The sequence below is a fragment of the Poecile atricapillus genome, chromosome W (assembly GCF_030490865.1).
Source record: "Poecile atricapillus isolate bPoeAtr1 chromosome W, bPoeAtr1.hap1, whole genome shotgun sequence".
Lineage (NCBI taxonomy): Eukaryota > Metazoa > Chordata > Aves > Passeriformes > Paridae > Poecile > Poecile atricapillus.
The window spans coordinates 46,521,796-46,547,079 of NC_081288.1; the positions used below are offsets into that span (position 1 = coordinate 46,521,796).

Below are 25,284 nucleotides of genomic sequence, written 5' to 3' on the forward strand. Positions count from 1 at the left end.
AATTGTAAGTATGTACGTACTAGTGTCAAAAGCTCTGAGGATTTTTTGTCTTAAGACTGTGAATAAATGTGGCTGGTCACAGCACAGTACAAGGATGCTCTTGGGAACTCTTGGAATAAGTAAAGAACAGTGTCTCCATGACAGGATAACACCTATTCCATTTCTTGCCAAGGAAACAATATAATAAATTATGGCATTAAACTAATGCAGTTTCCTCACAAGCCCTAAACACTGGAAGCCTTTTCTTCTTCCAGATATTCAATATTGCTGTTAATAGCATCTTTCATTTCTACAATGGGACATATTCCAGAGAATTCCAGTCTATCTCCATGGAGAACAGTCAAAGTGTGACCAGCAAACTGGCATAAAGAGAGAAATTGCAGCCAAGACCACTACAAAATTCCTTTGATCCGATACAAAAGGGTTGCTGCTACCCACAAAGAACAGAGAAAGTCTGATATCCTAGGGTTTTGCCCAAGGTCTTCAGCTTCAGAGCTAGAACATACTTTATTTGAACAGGAAACTCCTAGGAACTGACATGTAGATACTGAATATGGAAATACTGTGAATCTGATATGTGTGCCGTCAAATTTTATCTGATCTGATCCTGTCCATCTTTTGAAACTCAGTTTTGCCAAAGATTAGGCCAACAGGGACAATTGTGTATACTCTACTAAATGACAAACGTGTTCAGTTCAAATGTGAATAGCTGAACCAGTAGCAATTGACCAGCACCTTTGAATGAATTAGAAGGCCAAAAAAACCCAACAACTCAATCAAACAAGCAACAAACAAAAATCCAATGCAGAGGATTGATAACTTTGTTTCCAACATGGCTATACCTGCTAGCATTTGTGATTCTTGGGTTTGTCCTGTGTAGGGCCAGGAGTTGGACTTCGATGATCCTTGTGGGTCTCTTCCAATTCAGAATATTCTGTGATTTATTAAAACAAATACAAAAAAAAAAAAAAAAAAAAAGGAAGAAAAAAGGAAATGGAACAGCTGAACAGTTGTCTACTGTGACTGACTGTACTCTCAAAAAAGACTTTTTTTAGGTGTTAGAGTGTTAGACCATACTTTTATATTCCTTTTGGCTAAAAAGAAGTCTGAAATTCCTCACTAGTCTATGTTAACTCATCCCACTTATTTAGAGACTATCATGCTGTATTTCTAAACAATGAAACTTGCAAGCAAAGACATACTGCATGTAAATAAAAAACTAGTCTCTCAATCAAATGTATTTTAAAACAAGAAAAAAATGAAAAGCTCTATCACTGAAATAATGTTCTCTGTGCAGCCAAGTATTTAAGGCATCTTGACAAAAAAAACATACAACCTACTTACTTGGATATATATATATATATATGTGTGTGTATATATATATATATCTAGGAATTTCAAAATTAAAAGTTCCCTAAAAAGAAAGGAGAATGCCAGTACCATAGACAGAGACTTTAGGACACTTTATTGGAACAATGAGCTAATTCACTTAGTTTATTTTCAGTTAATTGTTTATTAATATATAAACACATGGCAAAGTTGAATTTCACATTAAAACAATAAAAATTTATTCCTGGAAAGAGGGAGAGACAGAGCCCCAAAAAAACTCTCTGAAAAAATTATCAAGTTAACAACTTTTAATTACTTCAAAGTTAAGAAGAAGACAATGTCCAACACTAATTTTTCAGGAACAAATGCTGCCAAAGCACTCTCATTTCCTTTTATAGGAAAATATCAAGCCCCTTGGATAGGGCAGACAAAGCAGTTACCGTATATTTGATTTTAGTAGACCTTTCAATGTTGCTTAACCTAAAAGAAAGACTGAAAAGGAATTAAAAATGGTAAAAGCAAATATAAATCTGTTTCAAAGAGAAAGGGGACAATCTGATACCAGTGCTCATGGTGAACAGGGATAAATGAATGGGCTTCTGATGCAGTAGGAAGGATCACAGATATGAATCAGAACAGCTTTTCAACAGTATAAATTTTAAACTAGAGAAATGGCCGCTTCAGGAGGGAGACTTTGGGAGGAGAGAGTCCACCAGCAGAGATCTTGAAGGACAGACTGAGTGAAGAAGTATCATATACATGACTGACCCTGCATGGGGCAGAGAGGGTAAATAAGCTCTGAATAAACTCTCAAAATCCACCTTTTTAATGCCATTTGCATATATCTACATTCTTTAAAAGCTCAAAATCCAAGAGCCCAACAGATGAATCATTTATTACTTAAATGTGAAAATCAGACAGCAAAAGTACTGTATCATCAATAGTTCTTCTGTTCCCTGGGTACAGTGTATTTCAGTGGCTTAACTGATGAGTCCCAACAGTATCACAGCAGGAAGAACAATGCACTATGCTAAAGTTTTTTCACCTCCTCTTTTCCAGAGACAGAACGTAGTACTGGCAGCTTCAAGACCCCAGAAATACCATTTCAGGCTCATTACACTGGGGACAGAGAAAAATGAAAAAAAAAAAAAAGTCACTTACCTGTGCCATCATTGCAATGTTGTGTTAATGGCAAATGGTGTAGGATGGCACAGAATACTTCCAAGTTAAGAATTTAAATTCGCAGCACAAATAAGCAGTTGTCTCCATCTTCCCCTCTGTGCTCTGTGACAATTCTAGCTTCTGCTCTCATGAATAACTACCATTTTGTCCTCCAGGAGTCCTATGCTTGACTCATCCCTATTTTCATCAAGCATCACCTCCTCTCCTTTGCTCTACCATATCATTATCAAAATCTCTCAGTCAGTTCCGCCATCATCTCCCCCTCACCCTAACACCATTCTCATCTCTAGTATCACACTCCCTGTTGCTCCCCTCTCCAAATGACCATGTCCTCACTCACGCTATTCTTCCTGCATTTGTTGCAGTTCTTCTCTGGCACATCTGGCTTCTGACCATACTCAGAGCTGTGCCATGAATATGGCTTTGCTTGTGCTTCCACACCATGCTGCCATCCTGAATGAAACACGAGCCGGTGAGAGGCTCCACTTCAGGGAACTTTCCAGCTCTCACGTATACTGGGAAGCTCTGAAAATGTGGGCAGAGTAAATCTCCCAAACAGAATAGGGCACACACAAAGAGCCTTGAAAGTACTGCTAAAAACTGTGTGTCTCCTACAACCTGAGGTTTACTCATGATCTTTCAGCAGAACATTCTGGATCTAGCCGGAAAATGAAGAAACAGCCCTACTCATACCTACCTAGAAAAGACAATAGGCAACAGTAACTTCCTTTACTAGACTTATCCTTCACCTGCAAAGGATTTATTGCTGTGGCGTCCACCTCGACTAAAGACAACTTCTGCCATCAGTCACTTGAAGAACAATTGAAGAAGCTGAAGACTTTAGAACACATTAAAACAGACTAAAAACATTATGTTTTTCCCACTGTAACGCATGAGAACAAAATTATCCAATGTCTAAAAATACAACATTAGCTCTCAGATCTTTAGATTTTGAATATAAGATTATCCTTTCAGCAAAACTGGCTGGTGCTGACATCTCATCCACTAATCCAGAAATGTTAACAATTTCTGTATCCTTTCCTATCAACTTTGCCCCAGGTAATACTTGTTGTCCTGCCATCTTCATCTCAATTCCTAATGATATTTCAGCTATCCCTTCAGGTCAAATCATCCTCCTTCTTGATTTTTGAGAAAAATACTAAGGGTTTTATGAATGACCAGTTAATTTATCACAGGGTTTGCTGAGATTAGTAGAAAATCAGAAATCATTACCCCCTTTTTCTATACCCCTGTACAAAACCTAAACTCCTCACTCCCCCTTTCCGCAGACACAGAGCTCACAGAAGGAGCTATTCCTCATGCTCACCTTTGGCAGAACTGACCAACCGCTCATCCGTGACAGACTGGTTCTGGGAGCAGATGTCCAACTGGACAGGACTGTCCTTCAGCCCTGATTGGACTGCAAACCTCTGCAGGCTGGAAACTCGTGTATACATAGGAAAACAAAAGACATATTTGCCAAAGCTGACAGGAGGGAAGTCACAGATGTCCATCTGTCCCCCCATCATAAACAATGTACATAACACGTCCATCTCAAAAGGTGAGCAAGAGAGGGCCAAAGTCACTTGACTGTTATGACATATCTTGAAGTTGTATGAGCAGCCATAAAGGCAAGCACTGGGATGAATGTAAGACAGACAGTCAGAGGATCAAATGGAAGTACAGACAGCACATCAGAGGTGATGAGTGTTTCTCTTTGCATTCCTCTCTCACACAGATATTTCTGTTCAGCTTGCCTGGCTCTTCTGTGCAACATGATCTGTGCAGCATGAGTGGGTGACAGCAACATCTCCTCGACTTGTGACAGAAACAGTGAATTCCAAGCTCTCTCTGCACCTGTGAGCCCCAGGTGTCTTAGTAAACATTTTAATTAAAATATTCAACAGTAACAAAGAGTAACATACAGTAGCTGTGTACAGTATGCCCTCCTTGCAACAAAACCTTACCCCTGTGATTGGCTAAGCAAACACATGGCTGGTTTGCTGCTATGGTTCTCTCTTCCTAATTGCTTCAGGGTCTAGTTCTAGGGTCATTCAAGATCTCAGTGTAGTCAAAACACAGCACTTGTGTTTATAACGAAGCTTTCTTTAATGCAAATTTTCCTAACACCTGATTCTTTTATTTATATAATCCCATTGAAGAATTTGAGGAATTTGTTAGCCTTAATCACTTTAAAGTCAGACTTACCTTAAACATTTCATCTCCATTCCTAAATCTATGTTTCCAAACTATGGGAGTCGTCTTACTTCTTATTACATTTCCCTGCAGCCTTCCAATGGATACAGTCTTTTCCTTCCTTCCTGTGGCTCTTATATTCTGTCCCATAGCCTGCTCTTACTTAATTCAAGTCCTTCTGAGCTGATCCTAAATTAATACTCTCTCGTAATCATAGCAACTAATAAGCTATTATAATTCTTGACAGACTGACTCTGACATACATTTTACTCGATTCAGGCTGTGACTTCATTCTGAACGCAAGGAGACATTCAACCAAGCCTGCGTATCTGGGGGAGCTGTTTCCCCTTCCTGTGGTTTGTTGCTATGGCAAGCGAGTTGCCCTGGGGGTTCAGCTGAGGGCTTGGCTCTCACGGCGCTTCCCAGCTCTCCGCTGCCTCTGAGCCCGTGTGGGGGAGCCTCCAGCAGACGCAGCCCGGCGGTGCTGTGATGCAGATGTAACGGGGCCAGCGCACAGAAGCCGCTGCTGTACTGAACTTCTTCCCTGTCTGCCATAATCAGGACGTACGACACCACGGCAAACTGCTTTTGAAAAGGCTGGGTATGGAAATGTACAAGGATTAGACGTCACTGTGTCCGTGCAGCCACAGGCCGCAGCCAGCACGACCCACGGCTGACCCCGCGACGCCTTGGGGCCCCGCAGGCACGGCTTCCTCTCCCTGCAGGGCCGGACCCACGCTGCCCCGTGCCACACTCTCGTGGTCACGGGGCTTCGTCCAGTGTGCCCGCTGCCTAATTGTATTAAAATGCTATTAATACTAGTATTAACAAAATAAATAAATAAATAAATAACAAAAAAACGGTTTGGCGCTAGGCATGCCCCGCGTCGCGGCCAGATAACGTCACCAGCCGCGCACCCATCCTCGGCCACGCCCGGCTGCCGTGCCGCCACCAGAGGGCGCCCCCGCCTGCGGCGCGCGGCCCCGCCCCGCCTCATTGGCGCCCACCCGGGGCGGGGCCGCCGGGTCACGTGCCCTCCCGCTCCCGCCCGCCCCGCCAGACGGTGCTGGAGGACCTATCCCATAATGCTCCGGGGGCGGCGCGGGGCGGTCTGGAGGCGTGTCTCTCTGCCGCCGCGGCACCGCCTCTGCCGGAGCGGAGCAGCGCCCCCGCCCGGGCCCCGCCGGCGCTGCCGCCGCGCTCCCCCGGCCACGCGCGGACATGTGGCGGCGCGGCGGGCGCTGAGCGCGCGGGGCCCCGCGAGCCCCGGCGGCCCCGAGGCGGCGGAGCGGGCGCGGGCACCCGGACCCGGACCCGCCGCTCCCTGCGGGGCAGAGACCGCGTCAGGGAACGTCGCGGCGCCAGGTGAGCGCGGCGGCTGTCTCCGGCCGCCTCCCTCGGGAATTTCCGCGCGGCGAGGGGAAGTTCTCGGGGCCGCGGGCCGGGCGCTGGCGGGCCGGGAGAGGGGGGCGGGCGGGAGGCATTGCAGTCCCGCTTCGGCCGGGGCCTTCGCCCCCGCGCGGAGCCCGCCGGGCTGGGGCGCTCCCGCCGCTCCGCCGGGCTGGGGCGGAGTTTGCTGCCGGCTCCGGCCGCGTTTTCCCCCTTCACTCCCCTCCCCACCTCTCCTCGTCGCCCGCGTCGTGGCGCCGACCGGGAGCGGTGCTGACGCTCGGTCGCCGTGGCGAGACGCGGGTCTGGCGCCCATATCCGCCGGCCCCCTGGGGCGAGAGGGGAAACAAAGCGGCGCGGCCGGGACGATCCGCCGGCCCCCTCCGTGCCGAAAGCTTTTGTGAAGCCGCACCGGGAGGAACAGCAGCTCTGCCCGCTGACCCATGAGCGGGGCTGAACAAAGATACGGCCCGCGGAGCACCGCCGTCCCTCTGCTCCCGGTGGGGTGGGCGCACGACCGGGCGCCTAGAGCTGTAAACACCGGCGGCTTTTGCTGGAGGAGCGGCTTCTGGGACCTTAGAGCTGTGGAGGAAGTTGCACGGAGAGGCTCAGCTCAAAGCCTAGCTCTGCTTTTGTGCTGGTGTGGGACCGCGACTTAGACATCAGCAAAGTTGTGCAGGGGAGCGCTGGAGCCTGGAAGTAATTTACCGAGCTAGTGAGATAATTTCCAGTTTTCGTATTTTATAGTACATGGTGTCCTAGTTTCTTTCTTTTTTTTTTCCCTCTTTGGTGAGTATTAAAGAATATTATTAACTTGCGCCCGAAGTGTAACTCATAACTTCAAAACAAAGCTGTATTGTTAGGACTAAAATTGGTCCCCTCCCTCTCACGATGTTTTCCTCTTAGACTACTAATTAATTTTAAATTCTTAGGAAGAACGAGATAACAGAGAGAAAGGCCAGGTAGTTACCGTATATTTAGTATCAGTAACTAAGTGCTGTTGGCAAAGAATTATTTATTTAAAATGTCAAGAGACAGTTAAGGCTGTGCCCATCTAAGTAATTATTTTATGATGGATTGGAATGTGCCTGATTCTTGAACCTCTATTTTAAGTTTGTAATTGTATAGCTTCGGTAACCTTAAAGGGAAATCTAGCTAACTGAGTGTCCACTGTTAAGTTTGTAGATCACTAATGTGTGGGGGCTTTTGATTTTCTTTTCAGTGGGTCATAGTTTTAAGTATAATCTGACTTAAGGTTTTACTATGTAGGTATTCAGATTCTTACACATGGGAGAGTAATTTTGTCATGATTTCATTTGCTCTTAGCATAAATAAGTAATAGGCTTCTTAAATGAAATGACAGTGACAAAAAATTTGCTGTTATTTGGTTGATTATATGTGATAATCCATGTATCATCTTTTTTAACTGGAAAAGCTGTATTTGGAAACTTAAAGTATTAAAAGAAAATGGTTAGCATCCTCTTCAGTGGCATGGAAAATACTTGGAAATGATCCCGAGTACTTTTTCAAGTGTTTCCTTTAACATTTCTAACATTTCCTTAACATTTCTAGGAATACAGTGTTTGATTTTGTTATTTCCTGAGATAAGATGAGACATATTTGAGGTGGGGATGGCTGTTTAGACTTTTAGTCAGAATATTAAATCTTTTGAAGCTTTCTTTTCAGTAGTTTACATTTGCTGATGTGTCAGCTTTGAGTGACAAATGACACAAGTAAGAAATATGTCTATTTTTTTCATGTTTCACTGACCTTAAAGTCTGCTTTGGAATGAGCAGGGCAGGCAACAGCTTTGTCTGTGAGGAAATCTCTCTTCCAAATGGTCATGGAAGAGAATGTTTTTTCTGACCTTCTTGAATAGCAGTGATCTTGGGTTGTTGAGTAATCCTGGGTATAGTTTACCTCGTATTCGGATTACCTTTGGAAACACTTTTCCAGGTATATAGTGAGTATTTTGGCCCTGATTTTTATGGTTCTCTATCACATGTGAAGGCTGTTTGTTGCATGTGTGAAGGTTGTTGAGTTTGACCCAGTAGGCAATTGTAAGTTTACCTTATTCTCTAGTTAGTCAGCTATTGCATTGGAAACATCTAGATGATAAAAGAGTTTCTCTGTGCTCTCAACTGGCTGTAGTTTGATGCAGTTCCTGCATGGCTTCTAGCCCCTGGTTTTATAAAACTTGTAGACAGTTCTGCTCATCATACATGATTGTTCTTCTCAGGTTACATAGATCTATTGGTTTTTTTGTTTTATCCTGTTACAGGGTTTCTTTGCAGGATCTTCAGTCTTCCACTGTCCTGAGTACTAAAAAAACCTGTGCAAAAACTTTAAATTACTTAAGTGGGTTTTATATAGACATTAAAAGGTAATTTTTCTTTCAAATAATGATGTCTTTAAACATACTTTATATTAATAGGGATGAAGAAACCACTGCTGGTAAAAGTTTGAAGGGCTGACTTGCCATACCTACACAAAATTGTTGAAGCCTGGCTTTCTGTCAGACTGATGTTCAGTGTTCAGATTTTCTTTGCCAGTTAGTCTAAGGCGAGGGAGAAAATTTGTCTTTCCAGTTAATACCTATACAAACATGCAGAGCAATTCCTCATGATGGCTAAACTGACTATTCAGTGCTGTCAAGCGTTGTTATCAGTTTTTCTGAATGAATGCTTAAATGGTTATGGTTAATCTGGTCAACCCCTTAAGGATGAGGTAGATTTTCTAAATCTTGACAGTGTCTAGTCTTTCTGCCTTTTTTTAATTGTGGCTTTGACATGCAGTGTTAAGCATCCTCTGTGTTCAATGCCAGAGATCTTTAAATGCATATGCTTCAAAGCAAGGGCTAGTTTGTGGCTTTGAATGTAGACACATTTTGTTTCATCTGTATGTACTAGTCCACCTTGCCCTGCAAGGCAGTGGGCTTGATTGGAGAGGGTCTGTGTGCATTGATATTGTATCTTCCGTACTTGTTTAGTCTCTTTTCACCCAACAGATGAGGATGTGGACACAATTTGCAAGAAAGTCGCTTAATTTTGATACCATGAACTACTTGAATCTCTTGTGTAGGAACATAGCTGCAGTCCTGAAGTAGCAAGGGAGGGCTGTAGCTGGAAGATGGAAGGTGAATGCACCTTTGTGTTTGCTAAAGCTGCAGCTCTGCTGTCTCAAACAGCTCTGTTAGAGAGATTTGTCACCTCTGCATCTGGCTCTGGTGAAGCACCAAAGGCATGATGGGGGTGATGCTTTGGAGGGACTCTTAAAGGTTGAATGTGCATAATCTGTATTTAAGTACCCCACACCAAATCCAACAAGTAGTTTTTCTCTGTTGGGAGCTTTTAAAAAATCCAACCAACTAACTCTGTTGGTTTAATACAGCCTGGCTTTTAGTGGGGGCCAAGGAAACCACAGAGGCTGCTTCTGAGCGAGAGGCTCCACAAAACTTCTACTGTGTCCAGCAGATCCAATCCCTGAAGGCTCTGATGATGGACATATTGGCTGGCCCAATCAGAGAAGTTATCAACGCCTCTGTGATAACATATTTAAGAAAAGAAAAATCTGTGCACACTCTTCTCTTCTGAGGAGTGATGAGGTAGCCACGGGGGCCATCCCAGCATGGCAAATGGCCACGCGGCCAGTACCATGCAGCCGGGGCCAGCGCCAGGAGCACCCATGCGGCTGGGGCTATCTCGGCACAGACTGCAGTAAACTGGGCTTGCTTAGGCACTTTTAGCCAGCTGTGCTGTGGGCAGAAGGGCAGGGGCAGCAGTTTCTCCTTTTTGGCATAAAGAGAGGTGCTGAATGGAGCCAGCGCCGCAGCGGCCAGTGCTGCCCGCACCGTGCTCAAGGAGAGCACGTGGCCGACAACGAGGGGCATGATGAGCAATTCCCTGATGCAGAGTCCAGATGGGTTCAACCTTTCAGCACTACAAAACCCTATAAGAATTTTCCAATTGATAGAACTTGAGAACAAATGAACCTGCAAATGACAATTTTCTTCTGAGTCAGAGAAAAAGTGAGGGCATATGAGGAGAACAGCACTAAGGTTGATGAAAGAGGTTCTCTGGACGTTGGAGCTGAAATTTTTCTACAAGCTGTGGTGAGGACTATAATACAACAAACTGGTTCCCTGTTACTCATGAAGTACATGGAGGGATGCAGAGGTCCACTTGAAGCCTGTAAGAAAAGATGCTCATGCTGGAGCAAGTAGATGCTGAAAAGCTGTAATCTAGTGGGAAACTCAGAGGGAGAAAACTGTTGCTTCTGGAGATAAAGGACCATTGCTTCCAAAGGAGAGCAGTTCATTCTCAAAAGTACAACCCATGAACTAACGACCCATGAAAAACAGTGGTGGGAAAATGGTTTACCTGTGGGAGGGACCCAGATTGCAGCAGATTGGGCAGGACTGCTACTTGTGAAAATTAAAGCCATGCTAGAAAAGTTCACAGAGAACTGTCTCCCATGGGGAGGAGCCCATGGCACAGCAGAAAAAAACCCAAACTCCTTTCCCTAAGTGAATTGAGGAAAGATATTTAAAAAAACCAAAACAAAAGGACTAAAGACTCCCATGTTTTGTCTCTGTGCTGAACGTGGGAAGGAAGGAGGGGCTGGAGGGAGGAAAAATGTGTTCTAAAGGTTTGTTTTAGTTCTCATTATCCTCTTTTAATTCTGTTAATAAATTTTCTTTGTACCATTTAAGCTTATTTTGCCCTTTAGTGTTTTTTCCTAATCCTTATCTTAGCCCATGAGCTCTTCAGGTTTTCTTTACCCCTCCTCTGCTCAACTATAGCAGAAGAGAGTGAGTATAGTTTTTTGTGGGTGCCTGGCTTTTAGCCAGTGTCAAACCATGACATTAAAAAAGACATAGAAAAGAGGAAGCTGCTTCTTCTTGAAAGATTTAACTTTTCTATGTTCTTTTATTTGTATCATTTTCTAAAGACTTGCAGTTGGAGAAACAAATTCAGTATAACTCAATGTGGAAGTTGTCACTTCTAAACTTGGGAAATTGTTAACTTCACAAAGGACAATCAAAATACTGCATTTGATTTATTTAGAAAACAAAGGCAGACACACCTGTGTAGGCATTGTACATATATGTCTTACATTTGTGTATGTTGTGCTGAGTATTTTCACCTATTTATTTTTTATTAGCAAGTTACACTATCTCACAAATTAATTTTGATGAAACAGAAGTATTGCTCTTTTTTTCTTCCATGATAGCACAGAATTGGAATTTGAACTCAAAAATACTTTGTCATAGCAAAAATGAAAAGGTAACATTTTAATTTTATGGTTCTGTGATTGGTGGTATTTATTCTTTCTGAGATTTTCAGATTTTGCATTTGTGTGTGTATATATGTGTGTATGTATAAAAGAATACGTAGTGAGAATTGGGAAGTAGAAATGTCTTTGAGTAGCTGTTTTCTAAAGCCTAATAGTGTGGTAGATTGCATTATCTAATCACTTTTTCTAAAAGACACTAATAATAATGTCTCAATGCATTTTTTTATTTAAGGATTGCATTAAAATGCGATGGTTAGGGGTGAAAGTACTGTTTAACCGTGATTTGCCTTTGCAGATACTATTTGTGAGTAAACTTCAATGAATTGAGTAAATTTGAAGCTTTTTCAAGCTAGTATGAAATTCATTGGAAATGCCAATTGTGTTAACCCTTGTTTTCCCTCTACTTACCACCTGGCTTTTGTTAGACTGCCAGCAGTAATAAAGAATGTGAAATTCCAGTGCCTGATAGAAGTCTTCATCTCTGTCCATATCTTTAAATAGCAACACAGGCTAAAACAGGAGCAATGAAACTGGTGCTTTTCTTGCTATGCCACAGGAGAGATGGAGACACATGAAAATGAGTTGAACTAATATTAAAAATCTGGATGTTAAGGTAGAATCTGATGGTAGGCATGTGGTCTTAATTGGTCTGCCAATTAAGTTATTCAGAGTGAATAACTTCAGCAGTTTTGGACATAGGAGGGACAATTAAATTCTCCTCTGCTTTCCATATAGCTACTGAATAAGCACTTTCTTTATGCAGTTTTGCTTTTTTAAAAATGTTCTTAGTATGTCATTTGTTAGGTAAGAGGTGGTGACTGTCGTGGATAGATGGGTGTAACAAAAAGTAATTTGGGGTCTTATGAAATAGCTGGAGAAAATCAATCTGTTAGGCCTACCTTGAGCTCATTGGAGTTTGGCTTAGAGATGTTACCAAATAAAGACACCTATAACAATGAAAGTAAAGTATATTCTTCTCTTTAAACCTATGAAATTGTGATTTTTAAGATGCAGTTTCATCAGTCCAAGCAAGAAAGGTACCTTATACAAGTCTTGGATAAGTTTGTGGGTTCCAGTGGTTATTTTGTGGCTGTTATTCTGGCAAGAAAATTTGAATGACAGTGGAGTTCCTCATTGTGGGGAGCTTCTAGCGTTGTTGATATGGGAAGCTTGAAGTTCTTTTTGAAGGTTTGCAATGGCATAGAATAATCAATTATAACAAAGCCTATGTTGGTCACTTAAGAATTCACAGTAAAGTACCATTGTGTTGTAGACAGTTTCTTGATGCCATATATATGGTGAAGCTAAAAAGGTGATGAGTGTAACTATCTGTTAGACTCACTTCACAAATTGGAAGGAAAGGTGATGGAGTTCAGGTTGTATTTTCAAGCCCAGATTTGAGGTTGCCATCTTGCATTAGTAGTTTGTGTTACCTTTCTTTGCGTTGCTGTTTGTGTTAAGGGCTTTTTCTTACATACCTGTCTTCCGTTTCTGGCTGGGGTTTCCTAACTTTATTTAAGCTGTCCTGAAAGTTACTGCTGAGTAAGGGCTGTGAAAACAAGATCAACAGTAATTGAATCTGCTTATTCCCTGTCTATCTACTACTTCTGAAATGACGTCCAATGCATTGTTATTCTACAGATATTGTAGGAGATTTTGTACAAAATACAATTACACTTTAAATTATTATAGTAGTCATAAATCCTTTGCAAGCTCTCTTTTCCCACAAATACAGCATTTATTTTTGTTGAGTTTTTGTAAGAGGTTAGTGTAGGTCTTTGACCTGAGCTTATGAAATTCTGTTATTTAAAGCAAGAAGGAGCTTGAGGACTGTATTTTTGGCATCATAGCTTTCATCTAGTGGTTTGGTTTTTTTAAAGTGTATGCCTCGGAGAGGCAAAATGTACTTTTAAATGGGTGTATTATTTTCTTTCTTTTGTTTGTTTTTGACTCTGTATATTTTACTTGTAATCTGAAATTTCTTTTTGCAGGAATACAATTTTTTAAATCATGAACATGTCATAAACATGACACAAATCTAAACCCTTGATTTGATGTTCCAAATGAAGGAACAGCATAGAGGACTCAAATTACTCAAATTTACTAGAGGACTCAAATTCAGGGTATTTTTATCAAAGCTGTGTCTATTGTTCTAATCTCCTGTAGTCCTTTTATTTCCAGTGTAAATTAAACCATAAAGTTAGAGGAAAGCCTGTGCATTATATAAATTTTGTTAGAAGAATAGCCTTCATTTTGAAGGGGTTCAACATGCAGAAGCTAAAAAATGTGACTACTACGGTTTAGGTAAAAGAAAAAATAGTGGTAGTCTGTAGTTGGACAATTGCATGTTGTTTCTTCCTTTGCTGCATTTGTCCTTTTTGTCTACAGATCAAGATGTTTCTCTAATTACCTACCACTCTCCTGTTGCCCCATTACTTTTTGCATCTTAAATATTCTTCTTGCTGCTGTCCCATAGCTTTTAATTTGAGCTCAGTCTTACTCCATTGATTTTGCCCATCATTTTTCCTTTCCCTGATAAAAGGTCTTAGTCTTCTCTGCTTCTGTATTTGCTAGGTCTTCTAGTTCAGCTCCCGCATCCCTGATGTTTGAGTCTGGCTATTTGGGTGTGACTAGGATGGTATTAAGAAAAATAAAGATGGTCTTTTTAGTTTCTTTAGCATCAGAGAGATGGTTGCAACAAGTCCTGCTGTGTTGCCATAGCACTGGCTGAAGTATGCTCATTCATCTTGTGGGAATGTTGTATGTGCTGTGTAGCAGTGGGTTAGGAACTTAAAATTATTTGTGTATGCTAAGCACAGATTAAGTTTATGAGGGGGAAAATTAAATGCAATGACTAGGAAAGATTCATTGACTAAATGCAAACTTTTTTTCCCCCCAGATCTGTGACATGGCTGTATTTGGAAGGGTTACTCGTGTGGAAATCATGTTCTTACTCGCAGTGACCCACTGCCAAATATCTGCTCTTTGGTGGAAAGCATGAAAATACTCGTGCTTCCAAGTGGCTAGAAAAAAAGTACTTTAAAAAAAACAAACCCTGTTCTTGGAAATGGCTGAGCCATTTTTGCTGACTTTGGTATGTAATGCTATCCCTTCCAGCTGCAAAAGTATGCATATGACTAAGGAGCCTAACCAGCAGAAGGCAAGGGCTTGAGTTTAAGCTGATTCAATTTAGTTGCTTGAACCATTTGCACTATGACAATAGCACCTAATGCCTAATGAGCTCCTGTTGTTTGTGAATCCAAATTTCACCCAGTTTAGTCACAGACTACTTAGAAGAAACACCTAAGCGCTGAATTCTACATTTTGTGAGAGCGTGTTATGTACCCTATATTCTCTTTCATCTTTTTTGTATTATGGTAATTACTACAGTATTTTCATGTTTTGTTATCCAGATATGAAATGATGTGACTTAGCCGGTGGCAAACACATGTTCTTCTTACAGGGCTGGTTGTGGTGTAGTGCTTCTTCTGTTGAGAGTCTTATCATGCATGTGCATGCACAGGATAAACAGCAGCACAGTGCACATTGCCTTCTGTTGAAAACAGTGGTTTGGAAAGAAAAGCAAGGTGGGCTTGTAGTTTCTGTGAATGCACATTTCATCACCTTGTATCAGTCTTTAGAAGGTTTTATTCATCCTGTCTTTTGTATAAATGAAGCTGGTTTTTCCCAAGGGACTTAACTACAGCTCCAATGAATGTTTCCTCCTTATGGCTATTGTGAGCCCAGCCATGCGCTTCTGGAAAGATTAGGTCTAGGATTGTTTTATATAATTCAGAACATCTTTGGAAAGCAGTGTTATCAGTGCAGACTTATTGAGGAGCTATCCTGCAAAATTACCTTAGTTTAGCATTTAGGGAAGCTGCATGGCTTTGCCCTCGCTGCTTTTGAATTGTCAAGAGCTGACAGAGGCTTGAGTAACATAATTTGTCCTCTAGCAGAGTAGGAAAGGGTTTTCCCACGGATTTGAGAAGTGTCACTAAAGAGCCAGCTGGGACACAAGCATAACTTTAATTTACAGTTTAGAATGATCAGCTGGGAACATATACTTTGAATCAAATGAAGCTGCACTGTGACAACTAACTCCACTAAGTGCCTTTTTTGGTTTTTTTGTGTTTCTTTCTGACTAACAAGTTTAGCTCTATCTAGTTTTTGGTCTGCAAATTGACTTTACCTAAATACAGGGCCATCTTGGTTGTCAGTGGTCACCCTGAAGCATACTGATAGTATAGAGGTGCCACTTAGCTGTATTTTGACATGTAATGTCACATGGTCTTATGGGCTACCCTCACAGCTGCTGCCAGATACTGAAAATCTTGTGGGATAATTGATGTACATTGACTTATGGAGAAACCTGCTGAAGTACACAGTTTATTATCACCTTTAAAACAAGTTCAGGAGAGATCCTAAACTTCTGCTATCTATCCTAGGGGAACAAAATGTTTTCTAATAGACATGCTCTCATGCTCTCATGCTCTCATTTTTCCCTCAGAAAATAGGGCTCCATCACCATCAGCATGGTGAGAACTGATGAATACAGAGAAAACTTCTGTGTTTTTACAAAGAGAATTAATATCTATTTGAGGCTTTAGCTGTTTTGGTCAAACATCATACCTTTTGTGGCTTGCTGGAAGCATCGGTTTTTATATGGATTGTCCCAGTAGTTATGTGGATGCTCCTGAGTCTGGCAAATCAGCCATCCCATGTGTGACATCTCTGGGGAAGGAGGGGTGATAACAGCAATATTTCACAAACTTTGGTGCCTGGTGTTGTTTTAAGTTAGTTACTGCTTAAGAATGATTAATTGGCTTGTTCTTTTGGGTGGTTTCTTCAGATGGGAAGGATGGGATTTGGAATTTTGCTGAAGAATGATGGCTTTATTACCAGTTAACTTTTGGGACAAGATTTTTGAGTGTCATTTTATTACTGCTTGTTACTCTTCTGTAACCTACATCCTCATTTTTTTTTATTACTAGCTAAAAACTAATGAGAGCTGGTTACTTGTGGAACGAAGGGAACATGAAGGTTGGTGGACTGGAAGGCCAGCTGCATGACTGGGATTCTGAGATTGAAGGGATCCTTCTCCCATGTTTGAGTTTCCTAGTATAGAGAGAGATAGGAAGTTCCTTAATAGGTTCCTGTTGGTGATAGTAACTTGGTTGATGTCTGTTGAGTAGTAAATCTGTTGGTTTAGATTTCTTACAGCTTTGGTAAGTTTGTACTAAAGAACATTATATGGGTTCCATGCTGTTGCTAGAGATATTAACAGTAAAGTGTAAGTTTTACAATGTAAGTATATTGCCCTTTTTTCAGGTTGGTAATCTGCCTGGATCTGTATTGTAGTGAAGCTTTTTGGATGGTGACTTTTCTAAGTAGAGCTAGAACTTTGTTATTCACCCTTATACGTCTGAATAACTATGATGAGTGTTCTTCATTTAATAATCGTAGAATGCTAAAGCAACTTGGGGATCAGCATAAGATGTCAAGGCACAGATACATGAAGTGGTTTTGCTGACATTGCTAGGCTACCTTTTTACACTGTCCAGTAAACAGAAGTGTTTTGCTTGCAAAACTCTAGAGTTCAGTCTGATTTGTAGCAGCACTTCAACACCCAACATTCTGTAGAAGACATGGTGTCCCCTACAGTTTATAGAATATTCTCAAATATGTGGGGGTCTTATTAAATGGCATCTTTCTTACTACTCTATTTTTTGCTTAAGTTTTGCAGGTACTCCTTTGTTAAACTTCATCGAGGACCACTGCCTATTTCACTTATTTAGCAAGAAAAGATCTGTACTGCAGGTTTAGAGACTATTTATAAGTATTACACATAGGAAGGAGATTACCTTGTGTGTGTGTCCACTGTAAGGTTCTAAGTCTTAAAACTCCTGACTTTCTGGATGGTCAGACAGGTTACTAAATGATAGTCTGCACTGCATCTGAGTCACTGGAGCAGTTCTCAAGCACATTTTGATGGGAGTTATGCCTGCATTCCCTGCTTAGGAGGCAGTTATGGTGTTGTCCTGTCCAGTGCTGACTGGACATGAGTGTTTGCAGCTGCTATTCACATTGTTATTGTTGAGTGGGCCACAAAAATTAAAACATTGATTCAGGGACATAGCTATAGCCACAGCATCTCTAATTGAAGTGTGCATGTCAGTATCTTGCTGCTAGATTATGGAAAATCTGAGGATAATATCTACTGTGTTGCTTTGGGTAGGATGGCTTTGTTTTTGTTTGTTTTTTGTTGTTGTTGTTTGTTTTTGTTTTTTGTGTAGGGAAGGGAAGAGCAACAGACAGCAGTGTACTGTTTAGTGTGGTATAGTTCTAGCCATTTGGTTTTGGTAGTTTTCTCCTGTGACTTTACCTTGCATTTTCATGGACCTGGCAGCTGATCTAGATAGATACTGCTGTGTCCTTGAAGGGAGTTTGACAGCAAAGTCTGAGCTTTTTTTGTACTTCGCCACTGCCAAAAGGGGGAATGCCTTTTTATTTCTTCCCTCCCTCATTCTGTCACTTGCAATGTCTTTGGACACCTATGGCTCTTAGTGAGTCTGCTCACCATCACTAGTGGTGAGAAACATAGCTGCTTCTTAGGGTGGCAGCAAACTGTTAGATTAGCTCAGGTCTCTTGGGTAATTTCATCCTTAGAGGGTCTGGAAAGAGTCTTTGAATCAGCAGTATCTCCTTGCCTGAATAGCAGTGATTCTTTCCAAGACACTGGATCTACATGAATAGGCTTAAACCACCTATAGAAAAAGATTTCTCTCTTTATTCCCCAAGGCATAGCACTGGTCTTTTTCTTTCTCCTCATCTTTGTTGATTCTATTGCATTTGATTTGGGAATGCAGACAAGGTGCAATTTGAGCTTACAGAGAGTAAAGATCCTCTTTAAAAGCCTGCTTTTGAGTGTCACCGTCGGTTCTATTCTCACTAATGTGCTGGGCCAAGAGATTTTACTGCACAAAGGAGAAAATCCAGGATAAGTGCTTCCAGATTCCCAGTGTAGCCCTCATTTATTGAAGGACAAACATTACCCAATTGTCACTTGAAGCAAGTCTACTTTCCAGGCTCTTCTGACAAATCAGAAGTTTTTCCAAATAAAAAAAAAAAATTAAATAACTGTGAAGGTTCTTGATGTACTTAAACAATACCCAGTAATGTGGGGTTTTTAATTTTTTTTTTTTTTTGCTGTATGTATTGTGTTAGACATGGTGATACGAGTAGGTCAAAAGCTTTTCAAATGTTCAATTGCCATTGCAAATAACAAGTGCTTTCTCAGCCCATCTCTTAAGACAGCGCAAAAGTTCTGGCAAAATGTTTAAAAAATTTAATCAGCAGCTGGATGTTTTCCCAGTAATGATCCAGAGATTAGGATGAGCCCATATGAGGAACTTCAGAAGATATGTGTTCTGTCATTAACTACTAAGATTACAATAATGAAAACCACCACCAGCAAAAATCTGTTTTTGTGAATGTGACTAGTTGTTGAGATCTGTTTTCTTTAAAAATGTATTTGCTGAGGGAGCTGCTTAAACCTCTTTCCCAGATTTCTTAATGACCATGAAAATGCATAGGGAGAAACAGAATCCTACTTATTACTGCCCAAAATTTTGATGGAAGTAAAGGTTGTTACTGTTGTTTATTAAGCAAAAAAATTCTGTGTACTAAATATATGTCTGACTGTTGTTTCATAATCTGATTGTTTCTTGAGTTCTTAAAAAATCAAAATCAAAAATCAAATCATGACTGAGTCCCCCAAATAATTTTTAAAATAAATTGTTTTTAAGAGAAACAGAACAGTCAAAATAACTTACTACTCTTGAGTATTAATGTAACATGTATCTAAGAAGCTGAAAGTTTGATTTCAAATGTTTCCTGAGTTAAATCTGTTGCAGAAATGAGTAAAGTATCTTGAACATAATTTTTCACTTTCACACTGGAGACTTTGTTGCATGTGTTCTTGATTTCCATCCCCCTTTCCAGCTGAACTGGAATACTTCTATGTAGCTGAGTCTCTAGACTGTTATTATGTTGGAGGAAGAGGGTATTTAGTTGATGCATTTCATTTACAGTGTATAAAGAATGCTTGTAAAGACTTTGTCTTGTAGTTAGGCAAAGAAGGAGGCATGTGCTAATTTCATGTGTCACTTATAACTAGGCTTCTGTAATTTTTTTAATCCAATTTTTTTTTTTTATGTCTTTTTAAGATTTTAATGTAACAGATTCATTAAGGAATTAAGAGGCATGACTTTGAACAGACCAAGTCTTTTCTTTCCATGTGCACAATGAATTAGTGTGGAAATAGATCTCTGTTTTTAAGTTGTGAGTTCTATGAAGCAGTTTGTGTGAATCACACTTCTACTTTTGTGATATAGCAAATAGTTTCATGTGTGCATGGTACTTAGTCTGCTTTATGGAATTGTTTAAGTTCTTCTTGAAGCTTTGTCAGATGGACAGTGACAAATCTATTACCACAATCTACAGTTACCTCTCTTTAAGCACGTTTGTTGGTAGATGCATTCCATGAAAATAAGAGCAGGAATTTCATTTCCTTGGAAGAATAGTCTGGAAACTTAATTTTTTTAAGAGAACAGAGAAATGAGGTAGTGTTGTGTACCTGTGCTAGTATCTCTGATCACTGTTCTCAGTTAAATATACTAGGATACCCTTGTCTTTATGTCAAATATGAAATAAAGTAAGATATTTCTCTTAGAAAGTAATTCCATTGAGAATGTACAAGCACCAGAAAAGTACCATGTTGGCTGTAATGCTATGCTGTCTTGAGGCATTCTTAGGAAGGATTATCTGGAGTTTGGAGAGGGTTGATTTTTTTTTATTTTTTAAATTTATTTATTTATTTAATTTTGGTCACAACATAGTATAGTGCTTGTTGCTGGCTTGTCACATTTTGGGAAAAATAAGTATTCTGTTTTCTATGCTGTCTGCTCTTTCTAAACCACCAGCTTCTCTTTTCCTAACTCTGCTTTTAATCATATAAATGTAGTAACAGTCCAGTGTTAACTCTTCTATTTTAATGCCTGTGATGGCCCTTTTAAAGTAGTACAGAAAACAGTCTTTTCAAAGTTAATTTGTTAAATACTGTGTAAATTTTGATACCTTTTTCTTTATTTATAAAAAATTCAGTAGTATTAAATTTCTTTACTGTGTTGTGTGAAATGCAATAAATATCAAACTGACAAAGTTGTGCTGTGCATAGTGATCTGTGAAAAGCATTAGCAGCACTCAGTATCTGTTTAAATAATAGACTTGTGAGAAGAATGGGGTAACCACATGTTTTCAGTTGCTGCATGTCTTGGATTTACTGATATTCTGTCAGAATTTTAGGATTTCTGGTTTTCTAATTATTGGAAGTGTTTCAGAATTGCTGGGATGTCTGTGTCTAGAAAGAGTGCAATGGAATACAAGATTACTTTTTCTGGGGAAAAACAAATTTGAAGAGCTTCTGTGTTCTGTTTCTGCAATCTGTTTTAGTGAATTCAAGACTTCTGTTATAATAAGTGTGAACTCAAAAGCTACTCCTTAATTTGGTATCTAGGCTGTGTTTATTAAATACTTTTCTGTGTAAGTATGCAGAGTACAGAATTCTTGATATTGTCTTGAAACTGACTCAGCTATAAGGTGTCCTGGGACTTGTAGGGTTGAAAGATGTTTGAGTATAGCTTGTGGAATTTTCTGCTTCTGTAAAGCATTGTTGAGGTTTTAAGATATAGAACAGGAGGGATGTTATATTTTATGTATAAAAGCATCTATACTGCACACAACTGCATGATTTACATTTTCTGGGGCCAAAGCCACTTGTGCAAATCAGAGTGAAAGCGACAGACCACAATCTCCTAAATTCATATGTGGTTTTGGTGGTCTTACCTGCCCTGATTTCATGCAGATTTTGCTTGTTGAAGGCATTAAACTTTAAAGGAGCTGCTTGACTTGGGTTGGGTTTAGTTTTGCTTAGCTTGCAAATGGTGGAGGTCTGGACAGTAGTTGTTTTGCCAAAAGAACATGCCTGTAGCTTACAGCATTGACTACAACTCAGTCAGTGTTAGTATTAGTGCTGGTAACCAGCCTATAGTTGATGCCATGTATTAATGATATCTTTTGAAATAATTTTAGATATAAAAATGTGATAGTGTAGGGGGAAAATCCGTTATAGCTAGGCTTTTCTTTCCTTGTCCCTTCACTTTTCCCTACCTGCAGTTGGATTGATTCCCATGTTCTCTTTCAGGAATCAAAAAGTAATTTCTAATAGGAACATTGAAGCCATTTTGAATTCTAAATGCAGATTTCTAATTAGTTTCACAGTTTTAACCATTTCTTTAGCAAACAGTCTGTGTTTGAGACTCACAGATCTGAGTCATGATTTCTTGGGTTGCCTAAGAAAATGAGAAGTATATGTGGTGGAAATGTGCAGCAGAGTTGCCTTTCTTAGTATTAAAAAAACACTTTCTGCTCCCAAGATCGAGCAATAAAGACTTGATCAGAAGAAAAGTTTGGGAAAGCAAATTCTGTGTTTCCCTCTTCTGTCTTGATGGTAGGGGGAAAGTATTGCTTCTGAGTGAAATAGGAAGTTTATTTGAGGAGTGGGATTGCGGCAGTTTCAGCTCTATCCTGCTGCTTTGTCTAGCAAAGGTGTTGAAGTGTGAGAGTAAACATCAGTTTGATTCAGGTTTGAATGCTTAAGTAGCAGATCTTTGTAATCTCTGATTTCTTCAATGTCTTCTGAAGTTTTAGTTTGTCCTTTTAAATACTACTAATTTTTAAAGCTTCATGTTGTTTTGAAGAAACCTGTTGTTCCCTTTGGGGCTTGGGTTGGAGTGCAAATAGTTTGAATTATTTCCTTCTTGCTTTTGTCATATATAAGCTGCTTTCATTTTTCTTACTTGCCACTACTATGGTGACTCTAGGTTTGTAAAACAGCTAACTCTTCTGGCGCTTGGGTGCTTAAAGTTTGTTGCTTCAACTATTTGCATAGAGCAGTTTGCAGGTGTTTGTTACTGCAATGTTGCATGGGGTGGTTTGCATGGAAACTTAGCAATATGTTTAATTTTTAAAAATAAAAGCACCAGTGGTAGTCTAAAAACACTGCAAAAACTTTTTATCTGTTGAACAAAAGCAAATTTTGAAGTTGGAAACATCAGTTGCTAGACAGCCATAATGATACTTAGAAATTGCAGACATTGTAAATGCTCTCTTAAGTTCTAATATTATGTATTTCTACTCTACAATGGAGAATACTCATTAATTTTATTTTCAAGTTGCAATCTCAATGAACTGCTTCTGTTTTTCAGACTACATTTTGTAAGATGAAGAACAGAAAACGATGTATTCAAGAAACTGAGGATCAGACGCATGAAGGCATGGAAGGTAAATTTTGTGTGTGTGAAAATATGAAAGCATATTATTCAGGTTCAAGTTCTGAAGGTCTGATTTGTTTTCATGCTCTCTCAGTTAGTATGTTGCTTATTTTGAAAGAAGTTGTATAAACATAGCCACTATCTCATAATATTTGGCTCTGGCCTATGAGGTCCCCAAATAATTTCCTGTCTCTTCTCTTGTTATTACTTGGTAACTTCTACTAGCAAAACAAAAATGTTGATAGCAATTGCTGTTCAGAGAAAATAATTAATTCAGAGTAAAATTTCTTTAAGAAGAGTTCATACATTACTGTATTCTGAAAACACTTTCTAACTCTTAACAAAATTTTTTATTTAATGTACATGATTAATATATATTATATATATAATATAATATAAATATAATTTGATTAATAATAAAATAAATATTTAAAGATATTCAGATTAAGATAATTTTAAGAAAGAAAAACTAAAGGTAGACCCTGTGTATATAAGATAATGAATATAAAATATGCTGGTGAAATTTATGTCATGGAGAGAGTACAAGTGCACAAGGAGAAAGAACTTAGGGGTGTTATGTTTAAATGATAGCATAACCAATAGCAAGCACTGTGATGCCTGCTTTATTGAAATATCCCTGTAATTGACTTACCTTTGTTTTAATGGCTACTGGTACAGTAGTCTGTGAAATATGTTGCTTAGCTTTTTTCACCTGAAACACAGTTTTCTGTTGTTACAAGCAAGTTTAATTCAAGTTTTCAAATCTAATGCAGATAAGAAGCTGGCCAGAGGAGTATTGAAAAAATTCTTATTTCTTTATTATTCAAATCTAGAAGGACTTTTTTTCAAAAACTGTCAAAACTTCAAAGTGTCAATGTTAATAATACCAGGTGAAGAAAACGAGGAAAACTGTTCCTGTTCTGCTTTATTGCATGATGGCAACACGTGCCCCATCTGCCTGAACTGCCTTCTAGAACAAGAGATTGGGTTTCCTGAGAACTGCAGTCATACATTCTGCATGACTTGTATTCTTAAATGGGCTGAGGTAAGACTGAGCACTAAGGTGTGTTTTTATCTTTCAGCGAAATCTATTGCATCTAATGCCTACAGATATTTTTTAAGAAAGTTAGAGGTTTTGGCTTTGCACGGGAATGTTCAATGACCAATTTGTAAATAGATTTTGGAAAACTTTCTTAATGCAATGAAGTATTTTGTGTTTTCTTTCACTCAACAGTTTTTTGTTCTATGTCAATAACTTCGTAAATAGTTCTGGAACCTTAAAGAAAAACGACTTGTTGAACAAATCCTTGATGACCTTGTTCTATTTAGTCCATTTTTTCCTCACCTATGTCATGCAATCATTGCATTGTCTGGTGTTTAACCTTCTCTGCAACTTTTTCAATTATCAGTATAAAACACCAAATTAATATTGCTTTTTACTGCAATGAGTGGGGGATTGCTGCCTTTTGTCCTGCTTCTTGGCTTAAATTTGTTTGTCACTTTGGTGAGACCACTGTTTAGTTTCTTTGTAATATCATTCTTTTGAAGTAAATGATGATTTTGGTTGCAGTATTCCCTTTAGAAGGTTGGTATCACTTGCCTTGAGGTATATATGCAATATGCTTATTCTTGCTATGTTTTTAATCTTAATTTTTGTGCTGTTTATTACTGAAAGGCAGTGGTAACACAATTTTCTGAAGAATTTGTATGAACTTCAGAGTATTAAAAAAAAGATTATTACATTAAAATTGCATTAGACTTACAAACCAGATAATAAACAAAGTTTCCTGTTGCCAGATTTTCTGTTTTGCATTTGATTCATTGGAGCAATTTTATTTGTAAGAGAAGAGGAAATTCTCACCTGCAATTTTACCCTGAGTGACTTAGCTGGTTGCTATAATGACAGCTGAAAAGCATTAAACCGTGATGTGCACAGGGAAGCAGTACAGTATATTGGCTTGCTGCTGGATTCAGGTTTATTCACATTGTCTAACAGATGCTTTTAAGCCCAATGAGGAAGAGAAATTTTCTTGTTCTAAAGGGGCGGATGAATGATCTGGCATTTTTCTTGTCACGTCAGTTTTATTTTTTGTGATCTGAAGTGCTATTCAAATAGAATAAAAGCAACTTCTCTTAAGAGTTGACAGGTAAAGTAGATGTGATGCCATAAAAAAGATGTGGGGGTGTCTCTAAAGCTACATAAGACTGCTGCTGCTTTTCATTCGTGACATCAGATAGGTAAAACCAGCCAGGCTTCCTTTTCTGAGGTTACCTGACATCCAGGCCTGTTGAGTTCATGGAACTCCACTGCCTAAATCTAGTAGTTTTAATTAAAAGTAAAGTGACAAAAGAAGTGTTGAAAACTGTGTGACGGTTCAGAGGTTTCAGCTGTGAGAAGCAGATGAGGTTATATAGATTTGAAAGATAAAAAAAATATTATAAGCATGTCAGTATTTAAAACATGCTGATGCTGTGTGGTTTTTGCCTGTTACTAATATTT

General features: G+C 39.5%; 2 protein-coding genes across 5 annotated transcripts in view; one reads left to right on the forward strand and one right to left on the reverse strand.

Annotated features, from left to right (window-relative positions):
• Positions 1-4,036: 4,036 nt before the first annotated feature.
• LOC131591842 (uncharacterized) lies at positions 4,037-6,541 on the reverse strand. 3 transcript variants are annotated; one of them, XM_058862944.1, is made up of 3 exons: positions 6,328-6,541; positions 4,779-5,304; positions 4,037-4,368 (listed from the first exon to the last, which is right to left on the reverse strand). In XM_058862944.1, the coding sequence occupies exons 1-2, from the start codon at positions 6,539-6,541 to the stop codon at positions 5,099-5,101; spliced, it is 420 nt and encodes a 139-aa protein (XP_058718927.1). In that variant the 3' UTR covers positions 4,037-4,368; positions 4,779-5,098. The 3 variants fall into 3 exon arrangements, with proteins under 3 accessions (XP_058718927.1, XP_058718926.1, XP_058718925.1); XM_058862943.1 differs by lacking the exon at positions 6,328-6,541 and having other exon boundaries at positions 4,971-5,715; XM_058862942.1 differs by lacking the exon at positions 6,328-6,541 and having other exon boundaries at positions 4,779-5,715.
• Positions 5,932-25,284, forward strand: part of LOC131591839 (protein SCAF11-like) — a 48,061-nt gene continuing 28,708 nt past the window's right edge. Inside the window, exons 1-3 of one of the 2 annotated variants that reach the window (XM_058862936.1) lie at positions 5,932-6,072; positions 22,719-22,794; positions 23,675-23,829. In XM_058862936.1, the coding sequence (XP_058718919.1) occupies positions 22,734-22,794; positions 23,675-23,829 (216 nt within the window). In that variant the 5' untranslated portion in view covers positions 5,932-6,072; positions 22,719-22,733. Of the gene's footprint in view, positions 6,073-6,691; positions 6,812-22,718; positions 22,795-23,674; positions 23,830-25,284 lie in introns of those variants that run through there. The other variant, XM_058862937.1, reaches the window with a different exon arrangement.